We start from the raw sequence: 27,747 nt of genomic DNA on the forward strand, positions 1-27,747 counted from the left end.
GTTGCCATCTTTAGTTGCCAGACCAGTTCTGGTCATTTCCTTTATGAAAATCTGACTCCCAAGCCGGAGACCATATTCTAGAAGACATGCATATAAACATACAAATATTTCATCAACTTGTTCAGAACACTTAGTCTGGTTTTTAGTAAATTTTTAAATATTTATGAAAAATTAATTTTGCATGTGGGACATTCTATAGGACAACTAGCCTGGACTCATCAAAAAATGACATAAAAAGTAAAAGAGGCAAAGGGACTGTTCTAGATTAAAAGAGACATTAAAAAACCAAATGCTATGCCTGATCCTTCAGTGGATTCTTGATCCAGTATGGGACAGAGGTAGCAGGGGGGGGGGGGGGGGGGGGGGGGAGCAGGTCTGAGAGGTGGCCAGGAGCTCACCCTTGTTGGGCTTTGTGTGCCCGTGAGGACTGTGTCCTGATCCTAGCCACTGTGCAGACCGTTGGGAGTGTTTGGGGCAGAGGAGTGAGAAGATCTGCAATGCATTTAAGATTTTTTTTAAGTTTTCTTTATTTTGAGAGAGAAAAACAGTGAGCAGGGGAGGGGCAGAGAGAGAGAGAGAGAGAGAGAGAATCCCAAGGAGGCTCCACACTGTTGACACAGAGCCCGGTGTGGGGCTCGAACCCACAAACCGTGAGATGACCCGAGAGCCAAAACCAAGAGTCAGACGCTTACACTGAGCCACCCAGGAGCCCCCTGCTGCGCATTTTAAAAAGCATGGACTGGCTGCAGTTAAGTGGGAGGGGGTAGAAGCAGAGGCCCCAGTTTAGGAAGCCACTGAAATATCCCGAGTGAAAGATGAGGGTGGCTTGGACCAAGATGGCGGCACTGAGACGGGCAGGGAGAGGTCACTCGTGAGACGTTTCTAAGCAGACACCACATGTTCTGTGACAGTGTGGAGGTAAGGGTGCGAGCAAGCAGTGTCAGGAAGGACTCCCGGGTTTTGGCCTCGGCCACTGAAGCTCTGGGATTGCCCTTTCCTGCACCGGAAGCGGCTGTGGAAGGGTGTGTGAGGGTAGGAATCAGGGATTCAATTTGGTCATATTAAATTTGAGATGCCAGTTAGACTCAAGTAAAGTTGTTGATAGACGTGTGTGTGTGTGTGTGTGTGTGTGTGTGTGTGTGTGTGTGTGTGTACAGGGGCCATCAGCATTTAGGCGATACTTCCAGCTTGAAACTAGATAAGATGGCCAAGAGATGCCAGGTCAGCAGGGGGTCTGAGCCCCAGGTGTGGAGGCCAGGGCGCTGGTGAGGAGCAGGCAGGGCGGTAAGGAACCAACGCCTGATGCTTCGGGACTCAGGCCGGCCGTGTCACACGTTGTAGGCGGGTCACAAGGGTCAGTTTGAGAATTTACTGCTGATTTAGCCACGTGGTGGTCACTGGATTCTTTAAGAAGAATAGGGTTAGTGGAGTCTGGACAAAAGTCTGGATTGGGTTTATTCAAGAAAATATGGGAGGAGGCGCCTGGGTGGCTCAGTCGGTTAAGTGTCCAACGCTTAATTTCAGGTCAGGTCATGATCTCATGGTTCCCGAGATCGAGCCCCGCATCCTGCTTTCTCTCCCTCTCTGCCCCTCCCCCATGTGTGCTGGCTTGCGCTCTCTCTCTCTCTCTCTCTCTCTCAAATAAATAAACTTAAAAGAATTAAAAAAACACGGGAGGAGAGAAATTGCGCACAGTGAATATAAACAATTCTTCCAAGTGAGATGCAGGGTCCAGATTTCTTTCCCCTGAAGCTGGGATATAAATACAAATATAGGCATCTGTGTGGCTGGTGGCGGCAGCCCAGCTGAGCGTGAAGGCTTCAGGAGGAAGAGGCAGGGCTGCTGGATTGACACTCGGCTGGGCGAGAGAAGACGGGGTCCTGCGCCCCGAGGAGGGACTGGCCCCTGGCCACGCGGCCAGTCGCGGAGGACACGCAGCACGCCGGGCCCGGCTGCAGGGAGCCGGGGACATTCGTGAGGAAGGTCCCTCCGGGTCTGCGTGTTTTCTCACTGAGCCGGGAGGTGCAGACCGTGGCCTCCGGAGAGTCGAGGTGGGAGAGCGAGGTGTGAAGGGGGCCCCTCCGGGAGGGGCAAGGACACGGGGTGGGGGGCGGGGAAGGGTCGCCGGCCAGCGCTCAGGGCCCCCCTGAAGTTAGCGGTCTTGAGGCTCAGGTGAAACCAGTCCGTGGGATTCCGTGCCTTTTTCTCCGCGTACAGCCCGCCAGCTCGGGGGGCGGGCAGGTGGGTAGAGACGGGCTGAGTGAATGTGAGTAGGGGGAGTGCGCTCGGGGTGTGGGGCGTCAGGGGAGAGGCGGGAGGGGCAGAGCGGGCGCTCGGCTTGCCAGCAGGGTGTGGGGCGTCAGGAGAGAGGCGGGAGGGGCAGAGCGGGCGCTCGGCTTGCCAGCAGGGTGTGGGGCATCAGGGGAGAGGCGGGAGGGGCAGGGCGGGCGCTCGGCTTGCCAGCAGGGTGTGGGGCAGCGGTTCCCAGCCAGGGGCAGATGGTCCCCGACGGGGTGTTTCAGGGTCTGCGGACATTGGCACAGCTGGAAGGGACGAAGATTCCCCTGACATCTGGGAGAGGCCAGGGACCCTCCGCCTGTCCCAGAACGCTTAGGACAGACCCCGAGCAGAGAGTAATCCAGCCCGGTTGTCAGTAGCGCCCGGCGGAGAAGCCCTGGCCTGGGGGGAGGGGGGCGGGGTAGGCCTGAGGGTGACATTTTGTAGAGGACAAGATCCACGGAGGACCGGGGCTTTGGGAGGTCGTTTCGTGACCGGCTGTGATCTCCGAGAACCAGGACAAGAGGGGTGCTGGAAAGAGAGAGAGTCGGGGGGAGAGGGCGCTAACTAGCCACGGATGGAGCCATTTTGTTCTTTGGCAACAGCCGATGGGCCACGGTTGGAATTCATAATCCTGGCTGGAAGAGCTGCACATCCAGATGAGCCAAAGAGTGGCTTTCTGTTTTTTAAGTCACTTATGTATTAACCAGCTCTGGTGTGATTAAGTCTGTCTCACATAGATTATTTAAAAACCAGGTAGGGGTTTGGTTAGTCTTTTGGTCAAAATTCTGTGACTGTAAGCTGGGACATCTCTAAATAACCTTTCAGGTACCAGATTTTGCAGGCCGGCCTTGAGGCAGGGATCTGGCTGAAGAAAACCCTTGAAGAGACTTATTTGTGGACTTTGCAGACTGGCTTTCCTTGTAGCGCCTACCACCGTGGAGAAAACTAGTCAAAATCACGCAGCATAAATAAGGGTTGTAAGCCCACAGTGCTTCCTGGAAAAGCTGGTCAAATCTTCTGGTCTTGTGCTTTGTCCCTCGTTTTGAACTCAGATGCCCTGGGGCTGCTTTGCTGCCTACCCACAATGGCAAGGAACATCTTTTGTTTGCTTCTTGTTTGAAAGGAAGGTTTGTTTTGAGGTTTGGACCACAAATAATAATCCATTGTTCTCTATAATAATAATCCACCCTCTTTAGCAGAAAAAATCTGATTGATGCAGTGTGGCTATCAGCTTATTTAAAAGAATAGCCCAAAGTGCCCATTGTGTCCCGAGAGTAAACATTTGGAAGGTGGTTGGGAGGGCTGGGGGAGGATTCTTGTTCTCCTTGCCCTAGAGTCTGGGTAAGTCCTCAGGAGGAAGGGGTTCTGAATGTGGTCACCAGTCCTGCGTGACAGCACCCTCCTCATTCTGCCCCTCTGTTCCATCTGAGAGCAATTGGAACACTGTGGGTGTGGATTCTTTCCAAACCATTTCTTTAAAAAATATCCTATTTGGAAGACAATATTTCCTCCCTTAGCTTTAATTTTGTCCATTTTTTAGGCTAATTTTCTTTCTAACCTTCATTTAATCCATGAAAGTGGGTATTTTGAGTGAAGATTATTTTATTTTAGCAGCAGTCCTTAAGACTCTGACTAAATCAGTTGCCTCTGATTACAGATCTTGGGGAAAAAAAGGAGCTATTTTTATATTGCACGTGATAGACATTTTAATGACTATTTCTGGGCGTAGGCTGACTGAGTAAAACCCAAGGGGTAGAATGAAACCGTGGCCCAGTGTGGACAGCTGGTTCTTGAATTCACAGTTATCTAGCACACGTGATACTGAAATGTAACAATGGGTAGGGTTTCAGTACCAAAAACGGCATGCTGTGCATGTTTTTTGCCTTAAATCCCTTATGGGAAACGGATCAGTGAAACACTAAACATGGCTCTCAATGAAGTGATACCTTACCTAGAGTAGTTTTAATTGTGTTCAAATTAAATGGAAGAGAAAAGTTCAGTGTGATAGCAGTTGAAATTTAACAGGTAAATATGAGAACTACTTAAAGAAGCAAAAAATATATACATATGTGTGTGTGTGTGTGTGTGTGTGTGTATGTACAGCCTCTACATCATTAAAAACAGACCACTGGGGAAGCAACCAAGATATCTTTCAGGAGGTGAATGGATAATATCCATACAATGAATATTATTCACCAATGAAAAGAAATGAACTGTCATGCTATAAAATGACAAGAAGGAAACTTAAATAAATATTGCTAAGTGATAGAAGCTAATCTGAAAAGCCTGTAGGATTCCAACTATATAATGTTCTGGAAAAGGCAAACATAGACTAAAGAGATCAGTGGTTGCCAGGGGTTAAGGGGGGAGGGAGGGATGAATGGGTGGAACACGGGATGTTTAGGACAGTAAAAGGATTCTGTGTTTTATTATAATAGTGGATACATGTCATTATACGTTTGTCAAAACCCATGGAATGTATAACACACAGTGAACCGTACTGTAAATGACGGGCTTTAGTTAATAATGGAACAATACTGGCTCATCAACTGTAACATACACCACACTAACAAAAGACGTTATGAATAGGGGAAACTGGGGGTTGGGGGGAGGGACTATACTGGAACTCTCTGCTTCATGCTCAGTGTTTCTGTAACCCAAAAGCTGCTCTAAGAAAGAAAGTCTGTTAATGAAAAAGAAAACATAAACATTAGGTAAGAGTTGAACTCGTGAAAATATCTTCTTACTGAAAAAGCAAAAACAAAATACAAGACCGTCAGCAGTTTATCCTGTTTCTAGGAAGTACCTAGCTGTGAAATATTCTGCCAGAAATGTATAGTACACAGTGGCAGCAGAGATAGGTAGGTAGGTAGGTAGGTAGGTAGGTAGGTAGATAGATAAATACATACATACATACATACACACACAGATACACAGATACACAGACAGATAGATACATAGATACATAGATAGGTAGGTACATACATACATACATAGATACACATAGATGGATATGTAGATAGATACATAGATACCTAGATAGATAGATAACATACATACATACATGGCTACGTAGATAGATAGATACATACATACGTACATACGTACGTACATACATACATAGATGAGATAATAGATATCTCCATAACTGTGTATATCAAGTAACTTTCTCAGACCCTGTCATCTTCTCTGGTGAGTACGCAGCACGGCACTTCTGCCACATCCTACTGACGCTTCCTTGTTCCTCCCCAGTGACCACCGGCACGTCCGCCCTGGAGGTATATACGCCGAAAGAACTCTTCGTGGCAAATGGGACACAAGGGAAGCTGACTTGCAAGTTCAAGTCTCCCAATACCACCGGCACGTCGACCTCAGTCTCCTGGAGCTTCCAGCCAGAGGGGACGGACACCAGCGTGTCGGTAGGGATGCTGATGGCGCCTGCCCCCCCCGCCCCCCCCCCAGGTTCTTTACTGCCGCCGTGTGCGAAGTACCCGTTCTTCCGACCGTCCTCCCAAGGGAATGACCCTTGACTCAGATTTCAGGGCCCTTCTCTTGCTTCAGCCTCTCCAGGAAAACCTAAATTCAGCATCTCTTAAACGCAGCTGCTTCCTTGGCTTTGCACAGCACTCCCCCCGCTTGCTGCCCCCCCTTCCTACACCACATCCCCTCAGGGCGCTTCTCTTCCGACTCTAATTGTGCTTTATCCTCCGCATTTCAGCCTTCATTTGCCCCGTTTTTTATTGAATTTCTTTGAGGTGTTCCTGTTACACACACACACACACACACACACCCACCCACCCACATACACACACCACTCCTTTCTGACTTAATTCTGAGGTGTTTGGATTTATCGCAGAGCCATCTGATGCAGCTCACTGGAGCTCGCTGTGAAGTGGGGGTGTGGGGGCGTGGGGTCTTCAGGACTGTGTGCAGCCCAGTCGGCCCTGACTCCTTATTAGGAGTAAGAATGGCTCGTTGGGAGGGCGCTGGGGGGGCGCAGTCGGTTAAGCGTCCCCCTCTGAATTGCATCTCAGGTCCTGATCTCGCAGCTGTGAGCTCCAGGAAGACGGTCAGTTGGTAGCTAGCTGGGTGCTGGGTGCTGGGTGCTGGCTGAGCAGTGGGGCTCTTCAGCACACGACCATCCTGGTTCTTGTCCCCCAAGATGGGGGTGCTCACACGTCCCCCTGGGGCTGCTGCAAGGGTCCAGGGGGACATTGTTCAAGTGCTCCTGACCACGTCTGGTTCCTGAGGTGGCTAACGTGCACAGTTTACCGTGTTTCTGTTCTTCCGTCCGCCTGTCGACTGTCCTTTAAATACCAGCACGCGCTTTCGCAGTGGGTCACGTTTCCGGTGGTCAGTGCACAGCTGGGGCCGAGTCGGCCACTCCTCTCTTAGATCAGTTCTTCTTTTGTGTGATGACGAGTTGCATTGTTGCTCCTCACGCGATGCTAAGCCCATCACGTCACCTCCTCACCCTCACGAAGGAGGAGTATTCTCCCCCTTAACGGCCGGGGAGGGCCTGGGACCTGCTCCGAGACTCATTCTTCACCCAGCGTCACACGCACAGGCTGGGTTGTTCACACCTGCTCGGCTGCGGTCCAGCTCCTCCGTTATTCCCCTTACATACTCTCTCTCTCTCAAATGGAAAACTTGTTCACAGCGGTTGCCAGCTCTAGGGGCTGAGGATTGCTTGGAGCACTGTTTCTCAGTCTGTTTAGTCATTGTCACCTCCCTAAGGAGTCTTTTTAAAACACACTTTCCTAATTTCTGTCCCCCATCTCTGTAGCTTCATTTATTTATTTATTTTTAGGTTTTTTGTTTTTATTTTTTTAGAGAGAGCAGGGCACAGGCAGAGGCTGAGAGAGAGAGAGAGAGAGAGAGAGAGGCTCCATGCTCAGCCTGGAGCCCAACTCGGAGCTCGATCCCATGACCATGAGATCATGACCTGAGGCGAAATTAAGAGTTGGACACTCAACTGACTGAGCCACCCGGGCGCCCCATGAAATTTTAATACTACAGATATATTGCATACCTGTGCTATATGTGTAAAAAGAGTAAGATATTTTTCTCATTCTCCCTTGCCCTTAAAGCCAGTGTTTGTCCCTACAAACGCCCCAGGGAGATGTCACCCTGTTGAGAAGGTACAGTCTAGAAACTTTGGAAGAAGCCGTGCGGGGAGGTAGCTGCCTCATAGCTGCTGCTCATCTATGAACATTTTGAAGTGTCTTTTTTTTTTTTGCGGAGAGCCGTGTGTTAGGAATTTACCCTTGATGCCTTTCCTTAAAGACCAGCGGGGCCACCTGTACGTTGTCTGCAGATCATGAGTTCCCGCGGTCTTTGGGGAAAACTTGGGTGTTTATTGAGATGACTGTAGCCCCTGACATAAAACCATTTTTATGTTTAGCCTGAGTGGCTTCATTTTCATATGTGCTGTTATCAAAGCTATGTATTTTCTGTTGAAATAAGTCTCCAGGAGAAAATCTCCATTGCACTGGGTGGGAACATATACCTGTTTTCCAAATTCTTGGGCGGACCTGTGTCCCCAAGGGTTTATATTAAAAAGGAGGAAGTGTGGGTGTTGTACCGAGAAGGAAGGAAGGCTGAGGTCAAGTCCAGGAGCATCCACCGGCTACCCAGGGTGTGATTCCCGTGCGGTGTCGCGGGGGTGGTGAGGGCAGGGGTCCCGCATGCGCCCCAGGGGTGGGTGAGGGCTGGGGTCCCGCACGGGCCACCGGGGTGGGTGAGGGCAGGGGTCCCGCACACGCCATGGAAGACATTGCTGCGGCACACGAACATTCCTCCGTGCGTAACAGGCTTCCTGGAGAGGCAAGAGGAAGCACGGGGAGGTTCACTCGGGGATTTTGAAGAACTGTTGACACCTGTGAGGTCCCAGCGGAAGGCCTCGGTAGGAGTAGACGGGAGGGTGTTGTTTAGTGTACAGAAAATAAAACATCACCTGGATGATGTCCAGCGGTAGTAACTTTCTTTCAAGTCATGGCTCCACTTATGCTCAAAACATCCTCGCCAAGTGGGTCCAGGCGGCCGCGTGGGTCCAGGCGGCCGAGAGGGTCCAGGCGGCCGCGTGGGTCCAGGCGGCCGAGAGGTTCCAGGCGGCCGCGTGGGTCCAGGCGGCCGAGAGGGTCCAGGTGGCCGAGAGGGTCCAGGTGGCCGAGAGGGTCCAGGCGGCTGCGTGGGTCCAGGCGGCCGAGAGGGTCCAGGTGGGCTACATACCCTGAGACTTACTGCAGGGAATGTGCTGTGTTTGGATGAATGTACTTTGCTATTCCATGTACATTCTGCCACACCAGCCTGATTACGGGTAGTTCCAGAAGGCCTAACTCTTGATAGAAGACCTTTTAACTCCCAAGTGTCAGAACATGTATGATAAGATGAGCAGGATGCTTTTGATTTTTACAGATTTTCAGGAAAATCGAAGCCCGGCATACCACGGGTGGCTTCTCTGGTCCGTGGAATCAGGTCCCTGTGTCTAAACTGGAGCTCATGGTTTCTCTCCTCTGCTTACTTTCTCTGCTGGTTCTTTTCAGGTAGACAAAGATGGTACTTTGTCTGAGGACCCAATTTTAAAATCTTGAGTCTTAGTGGGTTTTTTTTTTAGGGGGGTGGGGAGTCCTGTCCTTCCCTATCTGCTCCCACTTCTTTCCCACCTCCAGGAAATAAGAATGTTTGTGGGATCTTCCTACTTGATTTCTGACATTTAGGTCGCATCAGCCTTCCTGCTTCTCTGCTCTCCATCATGTGATAAAAACTATGCTGTGATTAGTACAGTAGCCCCCCCAGCCGGTGGTTCCCCACTTCTGTTCGTCTTTCAGCCCAGCCCACATTCCACCAGGTCACAGACCTAAAACAGTCCTTGTACCTTGCCCCCCTCTCATTGGAAAGCGCGGGGCTTCCCACTGCGAACAAGGCTCAGTGCTCATCTAGAACGCAGTTGTCTTATACTTCATCCCAGCCTCACACTTCAGCCTTGCTTCCGTTCCCGTATGAGATCATCTCTAATCTAGTAAAAACCTCCAACAGATTTGCAAGGAGGGCAAAATCTCAGAGCCTTCATAGTTCTTTTTTGAAAAACATTTTTTAAACTTTTTTTTGAGAGAGACAGAGTGCAAGTAGGGGCAGGGCAGAGAGAGGGGGAGACACAGAATCCAAAGCAGGCTCCAGGTGCTGAGCTGTCAGCACAGAGCCCGACATGGGGCTCAAACCCATGAACCGCGAGATCGTGACCTGAGCTGAAGTCAGATGCCCAACCAACAGAGCCCCCCAGTTCTTAGTTCCTGAGAGCCTTCAAGCTCCTAGCAAGCGTTTAGGTGATATTAAACATAGGGTATATGCTTGATAAACGGTATAATAATAATGTAATTATGATTGTTAATATTTTCTAGTGATCATTGAGGCATTGTGGAGGGTGGGTTAGAGGAGATTGAGGCCACAGTCCAAGATGATAAGAGCATGAAATGAGGTACTGTCAGTGGGAAGAAAGAAATGTATGAGGTAGAATTGACAGGATTACCCGGGTGGAGGTTAACTGGATGGGAAGGAAGGCCGAGTAATCCACCAGTTGAGGTGGGACACACAGCTAATCCAGTTGAGGTGGCTCCAAGCTGTGGAGGTTACAGGACAAGGTGACAAACTTGGAGGTGGGCAGCTGGGTTGTCAAGTGAGCAGGTCAATGGGGGAGGGGATTCTAGAGCTCAGGGGAACCCCACAGATGGAGAGAGGGGCTGGGGCGCTATCAGGGTATCAGTGGTCCTTAAATCTTAGGAATGGATGAGATCATGTAGGGTTCGCTGTGCTCAGAGGGTTCTGACACCTTCTGTTTGAGTCACTGTGGAGCCCATGGTTGACTCATTCTGGTGTCCCCACCTGGCCCTACTGCCACCCGGCCTGTGAATAAGAAGGAAGGCACCAGGCCTCCTGCTGAGCTGCTTGGCTTGAAGCCAAGTATCAGCATCGATCCCCACCCACCGGGCCTTACCTAGCTTCCAAGGTGCTGGGCTTGACAAGGTTTTCTCCAGGTTTTCTTTGAGAAAGGAGTTCCTTGGGTAAAAGCAAGTGTGAGGAAAGAGTGAGCCAGTCTGACTCTTCAAAGAGAACATTGGGGGTGTCTGGGCTCCCGCTCACACACCCATGCCGTTTCCATAGGAAACTCATACGTAAGAGGGAGAAACCCCTCAGACAAACTGACCTGTGGTATTTAGACTTTGTTTTCTTCATGTCTTCCTATAACTAAATAGTAAACTTCGTGAATTCAGACCGAAACCTTTGGGTTCACAGGCTCAGTCATGGTGTCGTCACTGGGTCACTGGCTCTGAAGGGTCAGATGCTCCTGACTTTGACTTTGGATCCATCACCCGCTATCATTGTAACCTTGGGCAAATGGCTTCTTGGAGTCTCCTTTTCCTTACATATGAAAAAGTGGGCGGTAATCACTGCATCAGTGGCAGATTGAGAAGATTTGAGATGATAAACACGAGTTTATTTCTTCCACTGAAATAGGATTGAACCCTGTGATTTCTGAACGGTCTGGCTTAGAGTCCATAGCGTATTTGTGATATGAAGCTGTATTTCCTTCTGTATGAAGTCTTTGTTTTAAAAACAGAATCTTCCACACACAGCATGCCTGTTACGGCCTTTGGAGCATCTGCCTGTAGCAAATCTCACGTGTTCTCTTTTTCTAATTGCAGTTTTTCCACTACTCGCAAGGGCAGGTGTATCCTGGGAACTACCCACTGTTCAAGGACAGGATCCGCTGGGCTGGGGACCTCGACAAGAAGGATGTCTCCATCAACATCGAAAACATGCAGTTCGTACACAACGGGACCTACATCTGTGACGTCAAAAACCCTCCTGACATTGTCGTCCAGCCGGGGCACATTAGGCTCTATGTCGTAGAGAAAGGTACTTCCTGGGCTGTTGTGGCCGTCCCCTTCCCCCCGGTTTAGTTGGAGAACGAGAGTGGCATTTCCGGGGGTGTTTGAAGGGCGTGTTTGGGGCCGTAGCTGTGTCCCTGTTTCTGTGCACGTGTTCCCCCCCCCCCCCCCCCCCCCCCCCCCCCCCCCCCCCCCCCCCCCCCCCCCCCCCCGCACGAGAGCCACGCTTACGGCTTCCTCGTTTCTGTACCTGGAGCCCACTGGTCCGGCTTCATGAGAGGTAGTTTTTCAGCGTGAATCGGAAGGAAGACCAAATTCGCTGTGACCGGGTGGGGTGGGTGCCCGGAGAGCAGGTGAACGCGGCTCCTCTGTTCCCCAGCAGAAAGTTTTCACGTTTGCAAAGACAGTACAGCTCGCGTTTTGCACCCCCGCATTTTTTTTTTTTTAAATAAGCAGGAAATGCAGGTTCTGGTGTCTCATTTTGAGACAAAGTCTGCTTTGTGGGAGAGCAAATTGAGGTAAATTCACACCCTGGGTTTTCTTTGGCTTCAGAGCACTGAAAAGGAGGGATTGTGTGTGTACTCGGCCCTGAAGCTCAGTCTTTGTCAGCTGATACTTGCACGTCATCAGTTAGACACTAGAAGCTCGTAACGTGGACGGGAGAAGAGGAAGCGGTGACCCCGCCAGCGCTCGCTGATCAGTTCAGTGAACTTCCACGTCTTCTCTCGGTAGCGAAGTACCTTAAAACGATTTTGCTCTTTCTCTCTAGAGACCTTGCCGCTGTTTCCAGTTTGGGTGGTGGTGGGGATAGTAACCGCCGTGGTCCTAGGGCTCACCCTGCTCATCAGCATGACCCTGGCTGTCCTCTATAGAAGGAGAAACGCTAAGCGGGATTACACTGGGTAAGAAACGCTGCATTTGGGGGGCAGGGTAGGGGAAAGGGATCAACAAACTTCTGCATGTTCCGTGGAAAAAGAACTGTGACGAGTCAGCCACTGCTCGCTGTCACATTGGACTCGGAGGCGAGCTGACACGGGCAAGTGGAAATTGGTGGCCTATCTGTGGCCTGCTGTCACACGTGAGCAGGGACACTGATCCCTGCTTCAAAGGGATCAGTGTCCCTTTCTTAGGTTGGGTGCAGTGAGCTGCGCGGCGGCCTGTGCGGTCAGACCACCCAGGCTGTGGTTAGTACCACTAAGCCACAAACATCACTGTTTCCCACGAGGACTTGAACTTGAATCTCTTGGTGTTAATCTCACAAGGTTCTTCTTTTCAGTGAAGGTAAAATAAATATAAAACTCAGGTCACCAAGAGCTGCCCTGGTAAACGGCTTCCGCTGATGTGACGATGAGGGCTTTTCCTCCCTGTGCTTTTGTAAGCAGTTGTATTGCCTTGAGCCTTCTGGAATGCATGGCTGGACCCATCCAAACTGGGCTGATAAAAGCTGGGCACCAAAACATAAAGGGAAGTAGATTTTCTTTTTGTCCATGGCTGTCCCCTTGGAGCAGAGGCTGGTGTGTCTAACTGCGGACGCTCTCTCTCCCCACCTCCAGCCGGACAGCTAACCTGTGTAAGCTAACGTAGGGCCCGTGGGGTGAGACTGAGCGGAGGCTGGGTCCCACGCGCGCACGGGCTCGGCTCACCCGGCCTGCAGGCACACCCTGGGGAGATCGCACGCCCTGGACCCCTTTGCTGGTGGACGGTGGGAACCTGGGCTCCGCTGGGCTTTAGGAGTGCCGTGTTTTAACAAGTTGGCGTGTTCGAATTCAGATATTGTTTGCTTGGAATGCTTCTATTCTGACTGCATCTGCCGCCTTGCATGGTGAGTGCTTTACAACGAACTATAACTGCAGCGTTGGTCTTCAGCACGAGACTAATCCAGGTGGGGACATGCCAGCCTCTGTAGCTCTTGCTTTGGGCTTAATCGAAGGGCACAGAGCGTGCCTTAGAATCCTGCATGCGTCACGAATGCTGCTTTTCTTCTTACTTCGTTGTTTTTTTTTCCCCTCCCTCTCTCTACCTTGGTGTGCCGGGATCAGATCCTGCTTATCTTCCGCTTCTTAAGAAAAGCTGACATAGACGACACACTGGGACTGTAACAGGGCTGGGGTCTTCTTCCACCTACACTAGACCCATGGTAACTAATCACATTGCCCGTTGCTGTTAACAGTCATGTGTACGTATCCAGCCCGCCCCCCTTGTTGACAAGTAACTAGCTTGCTCCGAGCTAACCCAACGGTGATTAGTTTGTCTGCAAATATGTCCTGCGTTTGCCCTGACAACCTGTCGAGCATACCAGCCTGGTGAAATTGGGTTGTCAGGTTTCCTAGAGCTCGTACGATGATCCGAATATATGTGTTCTTCATGTAGAATGGCTGTGAGTGTGTGTGTGTTTGTGTGTGTGTGCGTGTTTTAGTGTTCTTTCATACGTGAGTTGTGTTATTGGTGGTTGAGACCCTCTCAGTGTTAGACACGCTGGCCATTTTCACTTGGGATGCAGAGCTGCCCATTTCAGAGGAGACAAGGTTTAAACACAAGTTTGCTTCGGTCTTAGTAACACTTGAGTGTGAACCTTGCCAGACTCCTAAGATTTTCCTTACAGATACATCAGAAAGGATTAAAGCTCTGACAGGTACCAGGAGAGAATCCCTAACGAGCTTCCTCCCGGCATTCGCCTTCCCCTCTTTATTTATGAGATCATGCTTGTGGTTGAAGACCCCCAAGCCCTTGAAAAAGTCCAGCCGGTGTGATGTGCATTCCAGTTTCTTACCACTCGTGACTTCCTGGGCTGACTTTGGTTTGGCTGTAGTTTCAGTGGGGCCACCGGCTGTGGGGAACTGGGGGAGGGAAAGGAATGAGATGAGCCCGGATGCAGGGCTGACGGTCTCGAAATAACGGTCAGCTGAGGTTTGCCTTGAATGGCTGTTAGGAAGGTGTAGCTTGCTCCCACAGACCTTTGTCCTAGAGGAGCGACCGCAGGAGAAAAACACAAAGCAGCAGCAGGACACAGGGCCTTACAGCCGCAGGCCCTTCCCCGCCGAGTGCAGTGCAGTTTCCGCGTTTACCCCGGAGTGGGCTCCCTGGCTTTGGGGACGTAGAGTCAGGGATAAAAAGCTGTGTCAAGATCCGTGACCATTTTGATGCCCATTGTTCTGTCGTGTTTTGTTTTACCCGCGGCTCCATCTTGTCCTCACTGGCATCTCTATATTTTTTCCCATTCATTTTAATTAATTCATTATTATCTGTTTCACATTTGTTGTCCACGTTGCCACCTCACCAGCTGCAGTACCTCAGAGAGTGTGTCACCGGTTAAGCAGCCTCCGCGCAAGTCCCCATGCGACACAGAGGGTCTGGTAAAGAGCCTGCCTTCCGGATCCCACCAGGTAACAGCCGCCTGCACTTCTGCCCCCGCCCCGCGCTCTGTCGCTTGCCTGGTGCCCGAGATGACGCTGAGCCTGGAGACAGGTCACAGGGCGGGAGAGGAAGGGGCCATGAGAGCTGGCTTAGGTGCGTCGCAGGTGAGGATGGGGAGGAGGCTCCGGCCTGAGGAAAGGTCTCCACCGAACCACCACTAACAGACTGGTCACCTGTAGCGGGGCTCCTCTGGCCCAGGTGAAATTAGGACACGGCTTTTGGTCAGGTGGGATTCCGTAATTGCTTAAGGCAACAAATCTAAAGAACTAGATGCTGTTGCGAGGTCCTCTGTAAGACCAGAAATCAGCAGGAAAGGGTTGATGTTCTTGGTATTGAAAATAAAAAGATTACATGAATTCGTTAGAAGAAGTTGAAAGGAAACATTTATCTGGGTAATTGGTGGGCTTGAGGAACAAGGAAAAGCATTGATTTCTATTTCTTATAGAAGGTACAGAAGGGGCGCCTGGGTGGGTTAATCGTTTAAGCCTCTGACTCTTGAGTTCGGCTCAGGTCATGATCTCACGGTTTCGCTCGGGCCCTGCGTCGGGCTCGTTGCTGATAGTGCAGAGCCTGCTTGGGATTCTCTTTCTCCCCTGCCTCTCCCCTGCTCATGCGTGCTCTCTCTCTCTAAATAAATAAACTTTTTTTTTTTTAAGTACAGAAGGGAAAGAACTTTTATTTGGAACTTAGCACAGAATCTAGGATCATGTTAATACTGGGTTTTGTAACTATAATTGTGGCGTGGCAAAAATCCCACAGCCTAGTACAATCCTGTTACAGTAGAGCAATTCTGTTTTCCTGGGGTCGAAAGCATCCTAAGGAATTTGGTCAGTTACAGCTTTTCCCTGAGGAGTTTTGGAGGTCGGATGGATTTAAAAAGAAGTAAAGGAAAGAGGAACAGTGTTCTGTGGAATTAATACCCACAGTCTTATTCTATAGTTGTTAGGATGTGGTAAGGAAACTGAGGTATCGTGATCCTAAATTACTAAAAACATGTGCCCAGCTAACAACAGAATTAGGGCTAGAGTTCAAGTTTCTAGACAGCACATTCTCTGTAATATCAGCATCAGGGCTCATGACTTCTTCCTAGTCTGTCTGTCCCTCTCACATAACACCGTATACCTCAGATGCCTCAGTTTCCCCATTTGGATCGTGAATGAGAATAGGGTTATGAATAAAGGCGGGATGCTCAGGCATAAGATCTAAAAAACCATGGAAACATTTTCTTCCACTTTTGAAGTGCTTTGGGAGTTGCTCACCTGCTGAAAGCAAACTAGGGAAAAAAAAGGGGGGGTTTGGGATGCCGGAAAGCAGGTTGAATGGGATCCTCAGAGAAAGGAGTCCTGTGATTGTCTGAGCTTACCGCCTTGAAGCAGTCTCCACGCTGCAGTGCAGGGGGGCGGGGGGTGTAGGGGGGACAGAAAGGGAGCTCGATCTCTCACTGAATTGGAGGGCAGAAGCCAGGGGCCGACCTAGCTGGGATTTCTAAAACAAAGTACCAGAGAGGAAGAGAGTCAGGCGTCTGGAGTGCTGGGGCTCCCTTGAGCCCTTTCTGAGCACAGATTTTTGCGTGCGTGGGAGGGGACCTCCTGCAGCCTGAGGAGGATCCGCTTGAAAAGCAGTAGGTTATGTGATATCCTAGAGGCCAGGAAGTGTTTGTGTTCCTAAGAGCCGAGTGCAGAGACCTCGTACAGAACATTGGCTGCTGTCCTCACGATGGTCAAGCCTTAGTCGTGGGGCTAAAGTGGCACTGGAATAGGGACCCTGTAGATCCGTGCGGCCCGGTGTAACCACAGGGGTCCTCGGAAGAGGGAGGCAGGAGGGTCAGAGTCCGAGATTGGAAGGTGGAGGGAGGAGTCTCGAGCCGAGGAGTGCAGGCAGCTCCCATAAGCTGGCAAGAGCGAGGGGTGGGTTCTCCCCGGGCCCCCAGGGTCACGCAGCCCTGCTGACCCCTGAAGCCATAAGAGAACCCGTTGGTTTTTAGCATGTCTCAGGTGTTCACTCCTCGCTCTAAGGTGGTCAGCACTTAGGGTGGGTAGGGTTCCGGGCTGTAAGTTGTTTTCCTTCAGTATTGTGAGGCGCTGTCGGTTTTTCCGGCCTCCAGTGCCAAGTAGCTGGTTCTGATTCCTGCTGCTTTGGTACGGCCTTCATTCCCCGTCGCAGAATCTTTTGCGTCCCTTGTGTTCTGAAATTTTATAAAATCGTGGGTCTTTTTCATTCATTGTGCCACATACTCTGTGGGCTCTTTCAATCTGAAAATCGTCCTTCTCCAGTTTTAGGGTATTTTCTTCCATTATTCTGAAAAAATTCTCTTCCTTCCATTTTCTGTTCTTTCTTTTGGAAATTCCTATTAGGAATTGGACCAACTAACTAACTCTTAGATCAGTCCTTTAGTTTTCTTATTTTTTGTTTTGTAGTTTTTGTTCTGCTTTCTAGAAAATTTCTGCATGGGGCTCCTCGGTGTCTCACTCAGTTGGTTAAGTGTCCGACTTCAGCAGGTCGTGAGCTCACAGCCTATGAGTTCGAGCCCTGCATCGGGCTCTGTGCTGACAGCTCAGAGACTGGAGCGGCTTCGGATTCTGCGTGTCCCTCTCTCTCTGCCCCTCCCCCACTCGCACTCTGTCTATCTCTCTCTCAAAAATAAATAAGCATGAAATAAAATTTAAAATATTCTGCAACATTACTTCCAACTCTTATTGAATATTAAATTCCTGCTTTTTATTTTCAAGAGTTGTTTCTTACTAATTATAACATTCTGTACTTGTTTTCATGAATGCATGGTCTTCTCTCTCTGAGTATATCATTTTTTCTTCTGTTTTATGTGATTTTTTTAAAAAATGTTTTCTCCCATCACTTGATTTTGCTGTTTCTTTTAAATTACCTTTTTCTCTTATTATTTCTGTCTTTCATACTAGAAACTTTACTCAAAAGCCCAATGATCCATGGCTATCCATGCATATTTAAGGTACTCAAATCTAGGGGCACCTGGGTGGCTCAGTTGGGTGAGCGTCCAAATTCAGCTCAGATCACGATCTCGCAGTTTGTGAGTTCAAGCCACACTTCCGGCTCTGTGCTGACAGCAGAGACCCTACTTTGGATCCTCTGTTACCCCCTCACTTTCCCTCTCCTCCCCCTCAAAAATAAATAAAATCATTAAAAAAAAGAAGGTACTCAAATCTCATAAGCTCTTTAAGAGAGATGAGAGCTTGCTGGGTGGTGGGCTTCACTGTTTGTCCAAAATGCTGGCTCTTTTCCATTTCGGGACCTGTAAGTATCAGTTGTCAAGGGTCTTTTCCCTTGAGTTAGTCAGTCTTTCCAGAAAGAGATCTGATTTCCGGCTTGGGAGCTGAGCAGGAGAGATGAGGAGAAGGAGAGATGAGGGCCCGCTGTGCAGGAAGCAGGCTTGCCCCCTGTTTTCAGTGCACACCCTGCTCCCTGCTGTCCCTGCGCCAGAGACTGCCGCACTTCCGGCGAGTAAACCCCAGGGCTCTGCCCAGACCTGATTCGGTGGCATTTTCTAGAGGCGGGTGAGAATTCCCGCACCGGGTCGATCTCTGTAGGCATTCTGCAGCATTTGCCGGGTGACGCCGGGTTAGCTCTGTGGCACGCCTCACGGTCACGCCCTGGGTTAGTCCCTTCGTGCTGGGTGCAGACCCCTGAAGGCCCCTTCTCTTCCGCATCCTGTCGAAAAGCAGGGTTTCCGTTCAGGTTCAGGTAGCAGGTACCTGGTACCCTTTGTCTTACCCGGTTATTTTTATCTTGCCTACTATGCCTATTATCTTACGATTGTTCTTGTTAAAACTAGTTTCTGCCTTAGCAGTTTCCGGAATTTATAAAACCTTTGCCAATTCACACAAGGCTTGGAAGTGGACCACGTGATTTCCTGGCAAATCTGTCTTCTGGTTTTTGTTTCACTTAGATTTGCATTCAGTGGTCATGTCAGCTTACAGCAGGGAATGCTGTCGGAAGGTGAAAATATTTGCCTCGTTCACTCCGGAAGCGCCATGAGCAGTAGCAGGGCCCAACGTGTGCTTTTATCCACCGTCACGTGCTGCCTTCAGTCAGTGTGTCAGGGGTGTGTGCATTTCAGCACCAGAGGATGTAATGGAAGTCGTTCTCTCCAGAATCCTTATGGTTTTCTCTGCCTTCAGTTTGGTCAAACTAAGGGCACGGTGGTTTTCACAGTTTGGGAGAAGTGACCTGATTAGGGAATTTGTAGGTTAAATACCTTTTATAAGTTATGCACAACCAAACAACAGTTCTTTTAAGAATCCAGTCATTCCTTTGTATGTTCTGCTTTGACCACTTTCACGCACGTGTGAGTGCAGTGCGGGCCGGACGTGGGAAACGCGGGGGTGCTCAGCACCTCGCCCTGTCCTCGAGAACTTTGGCATCTCCAGGCGCGTTAAGAACATCTTTAGGCTTTTCCGTTATGTGGAGAATTTTCATGTATATCCTAATGAAGTTGTTATTGGTTTTTTTTAATACCCTGATAAACAGCTTTGAGGAAATCTTTATATTTTGGTAAACGCCAGGGTAGTGTTTTAAAAGTTAATAATGTACAGGGCGCCTGGGTGGCTCAGTCGGTTTAGCATCCAACTTCAGCTCAGGTCACGATCTCACAGTCAGCAGGTTCGAGCCCTACGTCGGGCTCTGTGCTAACAGCTCAGACCTGGAGGCTGGTTCAGATTCTGTGTCTCCCTCTCTCTCTGCCCCTCCCTTGCTCATGCTCTGTCTCCCTTTTTCTCTCTCTCAAAAATAAATAAGCATTTAAAAAATTAAAAAAAAACAAAAAACAATTAGTGATGTGTTACAAACTAGCGTGTTCTAGCCAGTGAGGTTAACGTGGGGAGAGTTATTTAACTTCAGCTTCTGTTCTCATCTCTGAAATGATGGGTTGGGACAAGATGATCTCATTTTTCTTCTCCTTTTATGTTTCTTTTAGAGTAGGCTTCACACCCAGCATGGAACCCAGTGTGGGGCTTAAACTCACAATCTTGAGGTCAAGACCTGAGCTGAAATCAAGAGTTGGATGCTTAACTGACTGAGCCACCCAGGAGCCCCCCACCCCCTATATTTCTGTTTTTAATCATAAGGGCCCCTGGTGCACTGGGCTTTATAAGAACCAGTTTAGGCGGTGGCTGCCCACGTTAGCCATCAGATCAGTGAAGTGGGGGGTGGATGGGAGATTTGCAGACTGTCCCTTGGTGCTTTCTTCCAAGCGTTCTATCATGACACGTTCCCTGATCTACAAAACCTTCCATTTCCTACCTGCAGGCGGCATCTGATCTAATAGCGTTAGTAATGACCACTTGGATGAGTAAGTAACTCCATGTTATTTTATCAGAAGAAGAGAAACAGCAGGAGTGCACTGATAAGGAAATTCGCAAAAGCTGGAACATCCAGGCCGGACATTCAGTTTGCTGTGTTACTTGTCAGTCCTTGGTCACCATTTCTGTTATGATTGGAAGGCTACTATGATTGGATAGTAACAGAAAGCTTGAGTAACAGTAGCTTTAAAATTAAGTAAGAGGTTAATGGGGCTCCCGGGTGGCTCAGTTGGTTAAGCATTTGACATCCGCTCAGGTCACGATCTTACAGTTCATAGTTCGAGCCTCACACCTGGCTTTGCCCTGTCACCTGAGAGCCTGGAGCCTGCTTTGGATTGTGTCTCTCTCTTTCTCTGCCCCTCCCCCGCCCATACTCTGTCTCTCAAAAATAAATAAACATTAAAAAAAAAAGGTTTATTAACTCAACAGAGCTCCAAGCACTGTGATTGTCAGGTTTGTGCCCAACAGTGCCATCAATGACAATTCTTCCCATCGTGTTCTTTCATCCTCTGCATATGGTCTTTGTTCTCAGGCTCCTTCCCACAGCCTCCAGAAAAGGCAAGGGGGAGGGGGCCACGGGGAAGAGCTGAATCTCCCCCTGTGCAGTTTTTATTATGGAGGGAAACCTTTACCAGAAGCCCCCCAGCAAACTTCTGAGTCCCCTTTGGGCCTGGGTCACACGCTGACGCCCCTTCCAGTCATCTGCAAAGAGACAGGAGTTACGACTGGCCTCACCCCTGGGGGTGGGTCGGGGTGAGCTCATTTACGGAGCAAAGGGAGGGCGAACACCAAACCCAAATTAAGGTTCGTCCAGCGAACCGCAGTGGAAGGCTGGATTAGCCAGGGTGTGAGGCGCCACTTAAGAGTATTTGGGCGTCAGGGTGAGAATTACCACTCTTCCTTTGCAAAGCTTAGTTTAAAATCATTCTGGTGGGTTTCTTTTCTGAATGGTTGGCTTTCTAGATCCTTTTCCAGAAATGGCTCATGTTTGGTTATGCCACAGGCAAGTATGGGGGTGACTGAGGGGGCTGGTGAGTCCTAGTCAACTGGATGCACAGACCTGGTGGTGTTGGGGGCGTGGTCCATCGGCACAGACCTGGTGGTGTTGTCGGGGGGTGGCGCTTCGGCACAGACCTGGTGGTGTTGTCGGGGGGGTGGCGCTTCGGCACAGACCTGGTGGTGGGGGGGGGGTGGCGCATCGGCACAGACCTGGTGGTGGTGGGGGGGTGGTGCATCGGCACAGACCTGGTGGTGTTGGGGGGGCGCATCGGCACAGAGCCGGTGTGTGGGGGGGTGCTCATCGGCACAGAGCCGGTGGTGTTGGGGGGGGTGGCTCATCGGCACAGAGCCGGTGTTGGGGGGGGTGGCGCATCGACACAGAGAGGGTGGTGTTGGGGGTGGCGCATCGGCACTGAGCCGGTGGGGGGGGCACATCGGCACCGAGCCGGTGATTGGGGGGGGGCGTATCGCCGCCTCCTGCTCTCACAGCAGCCGCACGCGGCACGCTCTCTGGTCCCCGTTTTACGCAGGACGAGACTGAGGCTCAGCGCGGTTGAGTCGCTTGCTCGAGGTCTCTCGTTAGGGCAGAGCTGGCGTCGAGCCACAGCTTTCCGGCCGGGAGGCGGGCTCTGTTTCCCGTCCTCTGGCGTCCGCCCTTTCCGTCCTGGGCCTCGCTTCCTTCGGCCGTTGCGCGTTGCTGTGGGCGCTGAGAAGGGTGTTGGGGGAAAGTCGCTGAGCGCGCGGTGAAGGCGGATATGCTCCCGTGGCGGTGCCTGTGCCGGGGCTCAGGTGTCGTGGAGACCAGACCATGGGAAGGGGCGGTGGGACACGCGTAACACAGTGGCTTCGGCGTAATTAGTGCCTGTTCGGAGATAGGCCTTTTTTTGTTTTTTTAATCTATTTTTGAGAGAGAAAGAAAGGGAGACAGAGCATGAGCGGGGGAGGGTCAGAGACAGAGGGAGACACAATCTGAAGCAGCTCCAGGCTCCGAGCCGTCAGCACAGAGCCGGACACGGGGCTCGAACCCATGAACCATGAGATCATGACCTGAGCCGCAGTCGGTAGCTTAACCGATTACGCCCCCAGGCGCCCCAATAGGCCTCCTTAACCCTCCCCCTCCCCCTCCCCAGTATGTTTTATACTGGAGTACATTTCATACACCTGGAACTCAGGAGTCATTTTATCTCTAATTGGCGTTGAAGGAAAAGACCTGGGTCAAGCGGTTCGTTTCTTGAAACATTTTAGGCAATTAAGGGTAATTTGTGTAGCACATAGATGGGAAAAAATATTTCCAGAGCAGTTTTTCACTTGATTGTTTTTACTTCTTGGTGGCAAAGTTCCTGCCCCCCCCCCCCCAAAAAAACAAAGTGAGGGCGGAAGGGTGAGTGGCCGGGTGTACAGTAGAAAGAGCTAGAGCTCCGTTTCCCAGTCGGTCTCGATCCCCTGATTCCTCCGTGTTCCGCGAGATCAAGGGCACTTCCAGCTTCCAGGCCCCAGAGATGCGGCTGCAGACTGTTCTGTCAGCAGATGCCCGGTCCTGACCCACAGCCCGGGCGCCTTTGGGTCCGGATGGCACCGCCCCCCAGCACTGCCGCAGGCGCTGCACTGACAGAACCCCCCCCACCTCAGGACCCCCTGTAAGAGGGAGGGAGGGTGAGGGCGTTGGCCAGTGGTGAGCAGTTTGTAGACACCGAGTCCCTCAACAGGAGGGAATTCCATTTATTCTTCCGTGGCTTCCCGGTCGCTTTCACCAGATTGCTGTGCCCTCTTGTCACGGGACAAGTGTCCCACACGGAGTCCTTACTGGCATTTGCACGTTTACTGACCGGTGCTCAGACTACCGTGTTCTTTTTCTTCTTTGCTCTCTCTCTCCTCTTTCTTTTCCACTCCCTCGTGTGCCCGTCACCTGCGCCGTGTAACAAACCACCCAAAACATAATGGCCTGAAACGGCCACCGTCTGCTGGGCTCCCCTTTCTCGAGGCGGGCCGGGCGGGCCTTCTGCTCGGGGCAGCGCGGCGGCCTCCACCGGCGCCTCACGCCGCTGCCGCAGGCGGGACGGTCCCCCACGGTGTCCTCACGTCTGCCGGCGGGAGGGCTGCTGGCTGGAGCGACGGCCAGCGGCGGTAAGTCGTCACCCCGCCGGGGTGCCCGCTGCCGAGGTGCCCGCCGCACAGCCCTGGCCGCCGGCAGGGCCCCCCCAGGAGCTCCCGGGCCCGCACTCCCGACCCGCCGTGACGCCCCCGGGGGATCACCGTGGGCTCCTAGGTGGGAGTGAGGACGCTTAGTCGAAACACAGGCTTTTGGCGACCGAGCTTACGATTCTGAATTCGACTTCTCAGAGAGAGTTTCCGGGGAGAACAGTCGCCTCGGGGTCATAACTGCACTTTTCTCTTCCGGTCAGGGCCATTTTGTTGTTGTCATTGTTCTCGATTGTAGAATCTCTGGGTTGGAAGGGGCTGTAAGGGTCATGAAATGCAGGCCCAGGCCTGGTATTTGCGACCCCAGCCTCTGCTGAGACCTCCTCCCCAGGAGTCCCCCACCCCGACCCCCGGCAGCCCACACGCGTCCGTCAGGGCTTTCTTTACATCACGGCTTCTTGGGTTCCTGTTTTAAAACAGGATAAAGAGTCGCCTGATCCTCACCATCAGAGCAGCAGTACTTGTATTGGTTATGATAGGATCAGACTGAAAGGGTCACACTCTAAGTGCCTACGTGGCGGAGTCGTGAGATGCCTTTGCAAAGTGTACAAAGTGACCAGTTCCAATTGTCCCTGACGTTGCTGGCATCCCACACGCTGGTGTCCTGCATGCGACATTCTGAGGCTCACGGTGTCAGTGGGTCTCGGGTCGGCACCGGTCCCCGTCTTTGTCCTTAAAACTCTGACTCTCGTTCCAAGGGTGGAGGAAGCCTGTGACAGGTACTAAGATGAGGGTAATTGCTGAGGAGCGTTACCTCGTGTAGAAATTCCCAGATACGCAGCCAGACCGAATGAGGCGACCCCTCTGCACACCAGCGTTCGCCGTCACCAGAGCAGAGCCAACCTTGTGAAAAAGCCAGTCAGTCCCAGACTGACTTTCACTCCTTCAGAAGAAGGAGCCCCTTAATCTGGAACCTGCCCTGGAAGGGGCCGCCCGTTTTCCCAGACCCCTGACTGTCCTTGTCTTCCCCAGGGCCCGGTCATCTATGCGCAGTTAGACCACTCTGGCGGACATCACAGTGACAAGATTAACAGGTCAGAGTCTGTGGTGTACGCACACATCCGGAAGAACACAGCCTGAGCGAGAAGCAGACGCAGACCGGACTCTTGTGCAGGAAATACACCTGCCCGTGACCACGTGTGACCTTGGAGACCTGGGCAAGGGCGAGCACACGTGTGTCCACGGAGGAAGAGACGTGGATGGATGATGCGCAGAACTATTCTATTTAATCACACGCAGGGGCCAGCGTTGCATGATGAGATGCTATGATTCGACGTGTGTATCAATGGTCTTGCCGTTTTGTGCTTCCTTTCAGGGTCATTTACGGTTGAGCAAAGTCACAAACCCATTCCTGTCACTGTCCTTTAGATGTGGAGGTAGTGGATCCCTGTATTCTAGTAGACGTGGCCCTTTGGTCTAAGGGCTTAACCAGTCTTAGCTTTTATCGTGGTTGGGGAGCGGGGGTGCTAACGCCGGAAGCACCCGGAAGCGCGTCCCGGTGGCCTCTACCCAGTGTCCGCACCACCTGTCAGGCTGTCTGCCGAGCTCTGCCACTTAAACACAGTTGGAAAATGTTTTTTGGTGTTTTTCTCTCTAAAATACAGGGCGGGTTTTTTGTTTTGTTTTTTGTTTTCTTTGGGGTTTGTTTTTTTTTTTTTTTTGCTTTATGTGCGGGAGACGGACTTTAACGTCACACCCTTCACCTTATCTGTTTGTGGACCTGCCGGCGCAAGACTAGCAAAGGATGAAGGCCAAGGTCACTTCTTTCTAGGCACTTTCAGATCAATGCCATGTATATAATTGAAGTAGAAAGCGCCTCGCTTGAGGAGTTCGATACCATTTGGAGACTAAAAGGTACCTCTTACGTTCTTTGCCAGAGGCCTTCCTGCCTGAATAAGGGTCCCCAAACAGCTGCGGGGGGGGTGTCTCACTTCCTTGTAAACAGGCCCAGATGGGCTCATGGGAAAGCCAGCCTGCAGCACCCCCAGAGCTCGCTCGCTCTCTGGGGAATCCTCTTTATAAAAGCTTCCATCATGATTCTGGGAAGAGGCAACATCAGTCAGGGCTCAGCTCGGTAAGAGCCTCACCAGCCTCACCGTGACTTCGGAAGTTCAGGATAGTCTAGGTTTTTCAGATCAGCAGGCAGGACCGTTAGCACTCTTCTTTCAGAAACCTCTTCTCTTTCCTGTTTTGGGGGTTTTAGGGGTTTTTTTCTTTTTGTCTTTACTTTTCTTTTCCCCACTCTTTCCCGTTACACGGAATTGAGAAGCAATGAGATGAGGAAAAATCTAGACAATTTGGACACCCTTTCCAATAACTCCTTTTCTTCCACTGACTACCCCCACCCCATGTCAAGCCTATGAGTTTTTTATCTTTTGCTGGGACTGCAAAGCATGGTGGAGATCATCAAACACTTATATGGTCCTTCCCCCTTTTTCTAGATTATTTGGTTTTAATGGAATATTTTTTCCCCATCAAAATACTGTGAGAGCCCAGTTAGGGGATGAATACAGACTAGCGACCACAGAACACGTGTGAGGACGGCTGGGTTTTCTCCCCTTCAGCTGGAGGGCGCTACGAGCTGCTTTGCCTCCCTGCCTTCTGTCACCTTTGCGTGGGAATTCGAAGCTGAGTTTTAAGGACCCCCCAGCCAGCCAGGGATGCAGAGGGTTCCCCGAGACATTGCTGCCAACCGGCCCACTTTTCCCTTGCCTCCTAGAACTTTCCTGCATCCATTGGTAGAGCTGAAGGAGCCTTTAGAAGATGTGTGTGTGTGTGTGTGTGTGTGTGCGCGCATGCACGCACGTGTTGGGGAGGGTGGGTAACTTCGAGCAAGTTACCGATATTCTTGCTAAACCTTTCCCACCGTGAAAATCCATGACCAGGACTGGTTTGAAGGCAGAAAGAACACAAATTGTCGAGAGACCAAACGTGTGCTTTTCCATGTGCAATGTTTCCTTAAGGCCGCTTTTCACAGAGCAAAGGGCCGCTCTCCTTCTTCTGAGCAGGTCCTAGGAAGAAAGTATACGTTCTGAAGTCACCTACAGCAGGCGTCCTGATTTCCGTCCCTTCCTTGCCGGGACCCTGTGCTTGCGAGGCTGCTACCCAGAACCCGCCCCGCGCCCCTGGCACGCCCCCCAGGGCCCCCACCCCCACCCAGGAGGACACCTCGGGCTGACAGCGGGCGCCCGGTGGCGGACAGCCCCCCACCACACCGCAGCGCCCCCCGCTGCCCACCGGGTCCGTGGGGCAGGCTTGTCTGAAGGAAACTGCTGGAAACTTGGGTGGAGCACCTCGGGGGCGGGGCTTTTCCTAACCTCCTGGGATTTGGGGGGTCTTCCTCTTTTTTTTTTTTTTTTTTATGTTTTATTTAGAGACAGCGTGAGCAGGGGAGGGTCAGAGAGAGAGGGAGTCACAGACTGAAACAGGCTCCAGGCTCTGAGCTGGCAGTCAGCACAGAGCCCGACGCGGGGCTCGAACCCACAAACAGCGAGATCATGACCTAAGCGAAAGTCGGACGCTAAACCGACTAAGCCACCCAGGCGCCCCATGGGGGGGGGGGGGTCTTCCTCTTATGAGCTGGTGCTCCTGGGCCTGGCCACACAGGACAGCAGTGGGGTTGCTTTCACCACCCGAGCTGCCTTTTCCATGTCTAATTACTGGCAGAATGAGACCTTTTAAAGTCACACTTTTCTGTAGGGGACCACCTGGGAGGGATTCCAAGTGCAAACTCCAGACCACCTGTAGTTCTTCAATGGCAATGTATCCAGCTAGGGGAAAACCGTCAAGTTCATTATTATTTTTTGTTTTCTCCTTTCTTAATTGTTGTACTTCTGTGAATATTTTAATACATCTTTTTCAATTACTGAATTGTGTCGTGTGTTCATTTTTAACCAAGTAGAAAAAGAGGGAAGAGCCTTTTCACTCTGGCCACCACTGGCCTCCTTTACTCTTCAGAAACATCGGACGTGTGCAGCCCCAGACCCTTTGCCTGCCATTCCCCTCTCCGCCTGGAGCATGTTCTGCACCTGGGTGTGTACTGGTGGGCGCCTGGGTGGCTCCATTGAGCATCCGACTTCGGCTCAGGTCATCATCTCACGGTTCGTGAGTTCCAGCCCCGCAGCGGGCTCTGTGGTGACGGCTCGGAGCCTGGAGCTGCTTCTGAGTCTGTGTCTCCCTCGCTCCCTGCCCCTCCCCCGCTCACGCTCCGGCTCTCAAAAATAAACATTTTTTAAAAAGTTTTGTAAATGTTCCCTGGTTAGATGGTGGTGGTTATTCCTTCAGCAAGGACTGAGAAGCGCCCCGCGCCAGGCAGCGTGCTAAGATTAGGAAATAAAACCAACAAGGCAAAGCTCCTCAAGGACTTGCAACCGGTGGGAGCGACGGGACGTCACAGAAATAACCAACCGCTACTAAGGACTTGCTGCGTGCCAGGGCCTCTGCGTCTGTTCCTCCGCACGGCACTGTGAGTGTGCGCTGCTTGTACTAACCGCAAACCCAGTTTTAGAAAGACCATGTCATGCTTAGGGCATAGGACCCGCCCAAGGTCACTGGCTCACAAGATCCAGGGAGGCAGGGGGGCCTGGGCCCGTCGGAGCCCACGCCCTGTTCTTACACTGCGCCCCTGGTACCGCTCA

At 51.2% G+C, this 27,747-nt stretch overlaps 1 protein-coding gene across 3 annotated transcripts in view; it reads left to right on the forward strand.

The window, feature by feature from the left end:
- The window catches only part of MPZL1 (myelin protein zero like 1), a 64,955-nt gene extending 40,269 nt beyond the window's left edge, over window positions 1-24,686 (forward strand). For 2 of the 3 annotated variants that reach the window (XM_039241874.1, XM_039241873.1), the window contains exons 2-6: window positions 5,533-5,699; window positions 10,983-11,196; window positions 11,938-12,070; window positions 14,449-14,551; window positions 24,083-24,686. In XM_039241874.1, the coding sequence (XP_039097805.1) occupies window positions 5,533-5,699; window positions 10,983-11,196; window positions 11,938-12,070; window positions 14,449-14,551; window positions 24,083-24,190 (725 nt within the window). In that variant the 3' untranslated portion in view covers window positions 24,191-24,686. Of the gene's footprint in view, window positions 1-5,532; window positions 5,700-10,982; window positions 11,197-11,937; window positions 12,071-14,448; window positions 14,552-19,859; window positions 20,293-24,082 lie in introns of those variants that run through there. The other variant, XM_039241875.1, reaches the window with a different exon arrangement.
- The last annotated feature ends 3,061 nt before the right edge of the window (window positions 24,687-27,747 follow it).

The sequence above is a fragment of the Hyaena hyaena genome, unplaced genomic scaffold (genome assembly GCF_003009895.1).
Source record: "Hyaena hyaena isolate Hyena2069 unplaced genomic scaffold, ASM300989v1 scaffold_201, whole genome shotgun sequence".
Classification (NCBI taxonomy): Eukaryota; Metazoa; Chordata; class Mammalia; order Carnivora; family Hyaenidae; genus Hyaena; species Hyaena hyaena.